Source organism: Charadrius vociferus, unplaced genomic scaffold (assembly GCF_000708025.1).
Source record: "Charadrius vociferus isolate BGI_N301 unplaced genomic scaffold, ASM70802v2 scaffold477, whole genome shotgun sequence".
NCBI lineage: Eukaryota > Metazoa > Chordata > Aves > Charadriiformes > Charadriidae > Charadrius > Charadrius vociferus.
Window position 1 is genome coordinate 3,683,417 of NW_009649449.1, and position 7,512 is coordinate 3,690,928.

Genomic DNA, 7,512 nt, shown 5'->3' on the forward strand with positions numbered 1-7,512 from the left:
CTGAATCTCGGTCAAACCTCGACTCTGTAACTTCAAAAGTCAGAATCAGTCGTGGAAAGAGGGAGCCATTTGGAACAATTAAGTTCAGCTTTGGACAAACATAGGTAGTGAAACACTGATCGCTATAGATGAAATGGGTGTGCAACTTATGCAACTTAAGTTACTGCAAGAATAAAGATCAATGAGGAGCCCGATTTCTCGTCTTTGCAGAGACGATGCTTTCAAGAACTCATTTACAGTCACATAAATACAACTTCCAGAGTTAAATACAGCGTGTCAGAAAAATAAATCTTTACACTTACACAACGAGAGAGAAAACTGACCCAGTATATCTCACTCTGATTGCAAAGATTTTTTGATGGGAGGACAGAACAAGAGACCGAAAATGATAAAGAAGTAAACATTAGCTCATTAGACTAGGATCTGATTTCCTCTAAACATAGACCTTGGAACAGATTTCAAGGAATTTCTGATTCTGAGATGAGAATGGCCCCAAAATGCCAAATACAAGATGCTTTATAATGATGGCAAAACTGCAACAAGAAATACATTTAAAGTATTTTAAAACATTCGTAGAAATAGATTTATTTGGCTGCAAAAATTCAGCCAAACATTTCTTTAAATATTCAGTGTTTGCATTGTACCAACTGGGATGTGGTTTCCATTCTCCCGTTCCTCCTCCTCACTCATTTCTTCCTCGCTCACCTCTTCTGCAAAACAGAATCAAGTGCAACTGAATTAACTCAACATTTCTGTAGTTCCGTGTAAGGCAGATCACTATTGAAATGCTCTTTTAATTCACCAGGCCTTCTTCACCACTATCTAGTTAGTGACCTCGTACTTCTGTTTCACTTGGAAAGCAAATGCAAGTCCCCTGACTCCAGAGAACTGCACCTTTCAGCTTCCAACAGGGAAGACGATTCTTACCAATTATCTGGGAATTCAGGGATGGGGGCAGGTGAATAAATTAAGTCAGGAAACTTATGAATATTTGCTTATTAACTGGAATTGATTTTTAAAGAAAAATTAGCCATCAGAGCATGCTTTTCATAGAATCATAGAATTTTTGTGCCTTTTCCTCACTAATTAGCGACAAGAATGGCTCTAAGTAGACTTTTTTACTAAACCTTTTTTTATTATGTTCATTTATTTGTACTGAAATGAAAAAAGAACTATGAGATTCGCAACTGAAACTAATTCAAAATGACAGAGACATTTGTATTTCACCCCCCCGCAAATAAGTGCAGAATTGTTCTCTACGGAATATTTGTTAGGTTACAAAATTAATTGAACTGTCAGCCTTACACCATTTAGGACGACAAAATTGGCTTTCCGTTTTCTAATCTGGCTTCTTAAATGAATAATTGGTATTACCTCTATATAAAAGGATAGAAAATGACTTGTACTTGTTTTTTTTCTTTTTAGTTATCTTGACCTGTGAGGTCTCAGCCTATCCTAGACTAAGAGAAAAGGAAAATGTTCAAATAAAACAATACAGAACGAAAAATGAAGAAAATCATAACACACCGTTCTAGGACCTGCTTTATGTTACTCACCAGCTGACTGCTCAGACACTTCCTCAGAATTACTTCCCGTCTCTTCCTCCTCCTCCTCTTCCTCTCCCTCTTCCTCAGAGCCTTCACTGCTAGACTCTTCCTCCTCTTCTTCCGAGCCTGACCCAGATTCTGTTCAGGAGTAATCAAACAAATAAGTAAGCAGGCACACGCTCCACCAACAGTGTTTCCTCACTAGACAACTGAACAATTAATTACAGCTACTAAATTGCATTTAATCACCTGATGAAGACTCTGCCGAGCTGGTTTTTCTCTCACTGTCACTGATGTCTTGCAAATCTGAAAGAGGATCTCTCTCTTCTGGTTTCTCTTCTTTTACTGTTGAGACCACAAAAATTAAAAACAGGGTGCTGACTGAACGTCACTTCTATTTTTAAGACTGAATACCCAGATAACTGCTTTACTTTCTCTGGCCATTAAAATGGTACTGAACATCCTGTATTGGAAATACAGAACCCTAAAAAAAAATTTACACTCCACTCAAAAGACAAACAGCTTTTCTGAATTGCAGTGGTGCAGGATCAACAGTCAAAAATGCAGAATATTGACCCTTTGTTTACTAAACATGGTACATGACTAAGCCCCTCTAAGTGGAATTAAAAAAAAAATAATAAAAAAAAGTAACATGGTAACAAGTATCATCACAACACAGTCTCACTAATGTGTGTACATACAGCGCTTACTGTCAGTGCTTCCTATCCTAACGCAGCCCCTCTGGACCACCATGAAATACCACATGCGAATAATTGTTGACTGATTAGACAGTAGCTTCAAAGGACTTACTGCCTGCCTCCACCTGGGATTTCAGCTGATTACATTCTGCAATCAGCTTGCTTGAAATAGTTACACTTATTTTTACAGCTGTGCACATTAACAAAGCAGACACAGAGCTTTTCTTCTTTAACCAAAGACACTTTCGCTACTCACAGTTAGGACCTTCTAGGCATGGGAAGGAACGTTTTCTGGCTCAGAAAACAAAATTCGCCATCTAACCAGAATACTGCCTTAAGCGTTTGTTTTCTTCTACAAGATGACAATATCAGTGATGCTAGCGTAAACAGTCCCTTTTTAATCTGCAAGGGAATTAAACTACAAAATTTTAAAAATTCAGTCAGATGCTTCTTTCATCACTGAATGAAGTAACTCTGAAACTCCTAAAATTACTATTCCTACTACTAAGAAGGAAAAATTCATTCAATTTGTCACTTGCACAATCACCTGCAAAACCAGCATTGCTTTAGAGAACAGTACATATGTACATATTCAGGAATATTCCAGAGTTATGCGACCACAGCTGAAGTAGACCATACTTTCAATAGAGTACCAGGGATCTACGTTTACTGCTAAAAATTAAACACTACCCCAGAACAGCTCCTCCTAGCCCGCAGGCAAAGACATTATAAAGTGGCAAATGCTACCTGGTTTCCTGCTATCTCCTTGCTCAAGCTTGTCTCTTTGCTGTCGTAATGGGCTGCGACTCCAGGGTCTCATTTTTACTTTGTCTCCATATTCTTCCCTCACTGTTCTATGGTGTGCAGAAACTAGTGAAAACAAAACCGGAAAAAATTGTTACAGCTCCCTGCCCTAATTACAATACTTCTGTCTGCCACAACCACCTGCTTTGCAAACTCTTCGTTTTTCCTTATAAACTAAAGGGTAATGGGGAGGAGTTGAAGCAGAACCTAACTGTATCTAAGAGAATGAAGGACTATTATTGTGCATGAGGTAAATCAAATACGGGTTTGTACCACTTAAGAGAAAGGTGCTGCCATACTTCAGAAACAGACGCAAGATGCCCTAGATACTACAGAGGAATCGCCCTGAAATGAAGGCATTGATGCCAGAGAGAGGAGCAGACAGACCAGGAAGATACAGAAAAGAATAAAACCAGCTAAGAGTTAGAAGGAGCTGACAGAACATTTAGAGAAAAAAAAAATAGTAACTAAAATGAAAGGCTAGATAAACTGAACGATATCAGTGTAAATACCAAGTACAAAAAAAAAGCTGCTCGGTATGAGCCGAACTAGAAAGAATAACAATAAACATGGCTTCTTCTGCTACTCTTGAACAATCTTTGTCACTTGAGCACAGGAACTGGTTCTTATTTTTACCTCTGAAAGCTGGGACAAACAGAGATCCTTTAACCAAAAATGATCTGGACTTAAACTGCAAGTATCTGATATGCTATGCAAAGTGAGGGTTCATGTGCATGTGTAGAAGGTAATTTAAATTGCCCAGTTATCAGATCTTCCACACTTGACTCTCACTACAGCCGTTTTCATGGTTGGAGTACTTACATGACCTTCGTGATTTATTTCCTCAAATCCTTAAAACACTTATTTTGAGAATTCGACCTCTATCAAATTGGGTTAGACTCACCCAAAGAATTCAGAAGTGACTGGGATCATGACGGATACGCACACACACACGCATAGAGACAATGGCAATTACATAAATTATGTTTCTATCGGAAACCAGACTAACAGAGGGAGGCAAAGAAAGACTTACTGACTAACCAGTAAGATGTGATATTTGAGGCATATGACATTGTTTTGTTTCCCAATGTAGAATTTAATAGATTCCTGCACACCCATGTAGAAGCCTCCCCCCAGCCCCCCTTTTTCTTTCTTTTTTTTTTTTCCCCCCAATTCTGCCATTGACCTAAATGAAAAATGCTTTCTATGCCTCCATTCCACCAGCAGACAGTAAGCCCAAGCAACATTTATACAGAGACAGTTACCTTCTCTTCTGGCTTCCCGTTCCTTACGTCTTTCTTCAGCTCGCCTTTCCCGTTCTTTTTGCTCCCTTTGTTCTTTTTGCTGCTCTCTGATTTTTCTCTCTCGTTCTCGCTCAAGTTGCTCCAGACGATCTCTAGAAAATAATTTTTTTTTGTTACGTTACAGTTCACTATAAATTCAGCTTATGAAGTAAGGGAAAACTGATTTTCCATAACAAATTACAGTGACATTCAATTTATTTATCAACAATCCTGCTGACTACATATATCGGTCACAGACGTAGCTTTTCAGCTGATCCTAAAAACGGTGTTTCAAAGACAAAGACCACGCGCTCTCAAACACATGAGCTTGTGCACCCTTGTCAGGATTTAAACAGAAATTAAGCAAGTTCAGTTAATAAATCCCTTGATGCTATGCAAAACTGGTTTGTGCTTTTTTTTTTTCATTATAGTAAAACACTGGCAATGAATTCACCTAGAAATATCTGTTGCAATGAAGTCACTTACAAAGGTAATTAAAGTCAAGACCACATTTTCATTAGACAACACATTCACAGGAACATGGCACTGGCATCAGTCCTTACAAGTTTTTGCTCTGAATTTTTTTGTCAATGACACAATGAAAAGTTAGAGATAGATTCAGAGGAGGAAGCTGTTCATCTCCCTGTCAGTTTGTCACAGGGAAGGAAGGGATGGATGTACCTCTCCCTCCTGGAATGCTCCCTTGCCATTTCTCTCCGTTTCTGTCTTTCCCATTCACGACGGGCTTTATCCTGCTCTTCTCTATGTCTCTTCCTACGCTCGTGTTCCCGTTCTTTCTCTTTCACTCTGGCATGTTTCCCTAAACAAACAAAAAGGAATTTTGGAGTGTTACTATTAGAAATATTTAGCACTCCTATTTTTAAAAAGCAAAACTAAAAAGGATGTAACTTATGGTAACCTATTTTTACGTTCTCTATTGGTTTCTTAATGGAAAAATCCTGATCTGAATGGGTGTTGGAAAATAAAGACTGTTGGAAAATCAAGATCTTGCACAAATGCTTGCATTAAAAACAGAAAAAGGCTGCTAGCAAGAGGAATACAACATGAATGTTTCTAGAAAGGATATTTTTTCCTTTACAGTCAGACACAAATGTCTCTGTCCCAAAGTGATTACAGTCCTCTCAAACACATATATATCCCTGTCATTCCCATAAGGGCATTAAACATAATCAAAGAAACAGCACAAGTTTAAATTCATCTGTCTTATCCACCTGACATGTTTTCTTTAGTTTGTAGTTATTGGGGTTTTTTTTTTCTAAGTAGTGCTTGTTTGGGTTCACCTTGGGAAGCTCCCAGAAGTGTTACCCAAATGCAGTAATAACAACCTTCTGCTGAATGACTACGATGTCTACGTTTCTCTTTCCTCTTCTCATCTTTTCTATGATGGGTTTTTTCTTTCCGTGACATTTGCTGTGGTGGTTTTATAGCCAAGGAATCATCTTCTTCTCCTCTAAAATACAAGACAAATAAACTCAGGAAGGTTACATGTACTGTCAAACAGATTGTGTGTTATTTCCTCTTTTCTCCATTATGAAAAGCATGTATTTTTCCCTTTTTTATTAATTTATACTAAAAATCATTGCCATAATACACCTGAACCAAGGCATTAACAGAAATCAGTCACGTAGATGACAAGATTAGATTTTATTATGTGTGCACTTTTAATACACAAGCAAACTGAGGATGAATTAAGCACTAAAAAGAACTTAACAGTCCGCTTTAACTACATCTTGAGCAAAATGTTTTATTACTAGGTAGTGGTCAAAATTGGACCACAATACTCCGCTGAACCTTAATCAGTACTTCAAAATGATCGCCTGGCACATTCTATGAACAGAGGCAAGATGGCACATCTGCATGCTAAATAAATTAAACTTTTCCCCTTCAGATATTTTTAAACCCTTTTCTCAGTACTTCTAGAGGTTAATGTCAGTAACTCTTCCTAAGGTAACAAGGTTATTCTCTTATTCTTACCTGTCTTCCATAGAGTCTTCCCTCCTGTAAGGTGAATTTCTGATTGTTATTTCCATGCGATGATCTCTCAACTCCCCCTCTTCAAGAGAATCCCGCTTTGAATCCCTATCATCTGACTGTGATAGAAACGCAAGAAAGGGCAAAACCAAAACATAATTAATTTTCATATCACAAAATGAAAAAATATAAATAGTACTCAAGCCTTCCATTCCTTGCTCAAAAGCCATCCTCAACGGGTCATACCAGTATACTAACTTGCGAAGCAGATTTCAGAGTTTTAAGCAGCCAAATACAGTTACAGCTGAACTTCTCTAAATTCAATGTAATTAGACAAAATTAAACACTAATTAAGGAGGATTACATTAACTGTTGTGGGTTTTTAAACATATTTTGTACGTAATTGTACAAAACCAAACAGTAACATAAAAGTTATTTGAGAATAATTATTTAAACCCATTCTTCTACAAAATCTTTGCAAGGTTTTTACTTGAACAGCACCTTCCAATTAATCACATTAATTTCTTTACCCTTTCTAACCAACAGCTATGAAACAAAACACAGCATACAACATAAGGTCAATGAGATCTTAGCAAAGCATCTTTTTTTTTTTTATGTGTGTCAAACTATGGCATTAGAAATCACCCACAAAACATGCACAAAGGAATCCCACTGATGGGGCAAGAAGCCTCGTTCCCATCAGAAAATGAGGATGTAGGCACTGAAACTCCTCAGGTTTCATTAGAAATGTGTGTGTACCGAAGGGTAGCTTACATTTTTCATACGTTTTATCTCTGCCTTCTCTTCTTGCTCCTTCCTTCGTTTTTTTTCCTGAAGAATTTCATCTAAAGTTTTCACTTTCCAAGAATCCTTTTCATCACCCATTTGAGTTAAAAAAAAAAAATCTGAAAAAGAACCTGACATTAATGAAACCCACACAAAGTACACAGTCCAACACAGCTATTTTACACTGAGTTTTTCTATGGAGATAAACACTTAATATACCGTCTTAAAATCGAGTTAGACTCGACTTAACCAGAAAAGCCCGTTTAAAACCAAGAAACACCCACAGTTTTTGCTATGAACTCAGGGACCTGTTCGAGTAAAACCAAAACACCGGCTGCAAACAGAGCTGGTGCTTCACCGCGGAGGAAGACGCAGAGGCGGCCGCGCCTGCCGCCTACAGCT

At 37.8% G+C, this 7,512-nt stretch overlaps 1 protein-coding gene across 3 annotated transcripts in view; it reads right to left on the reverse strand.

Annotated features, from left to right (window-relative positions):
* Positions 1-7,216, reverse strand: part of LOC104290502 (cyclin-dependent kinase 11B) — a 16,955-nt gene extending 9,739 nt beyond the window's left edge. Inside the window, exons 1-10 of one of the 3 annotated variants that reach the window (XM_009889605.1) lie at positions 7,099-7,216; positions 6,328-6,443; positions 5,679-5,803; positions 5,014-5,152; positions 4,315-4,445; positions 2,993-3,115; positions 1,797-1,892; positions 1,557-1,685; positions 645-710; positions 4-30 (exon numbers count right to left, since the gene is read on the reverse strand). In XM_009889605.1, coding sequence (XP_009887907.1) covers positions 4-30; positions 645-710; positions 1,557-1,685; positions 1,797-1,892; positions 2,993-3,115; positions 4,315-4,445; positions 5,014-5,152; positions 5,679-5,803; positions 6,328-6,443; positions 7,099-7,209 — 1,063 coding nt within the window. In that variant the 5' untranslated portion in view covers positions 7,210-7,216. Of the gene's footprint in view, positions 1-3; positions 31-644; positions 711-1,556; positions 1,686-1,796; positions 1,893-2,992; positions 3,116-4,314; positions 4,446-5,013; positions 5,153-5,675; positions 5,804-6,327; positions 6,444-7,098 lie in introns of all 3 variants that reach the window. The other 2 variants (XM_009889606.1, XM_009889604.1) reach the window with 2 other exon arrangements.
* Positions 7,217-7,512: the final 296 nt, after the last annotated feature.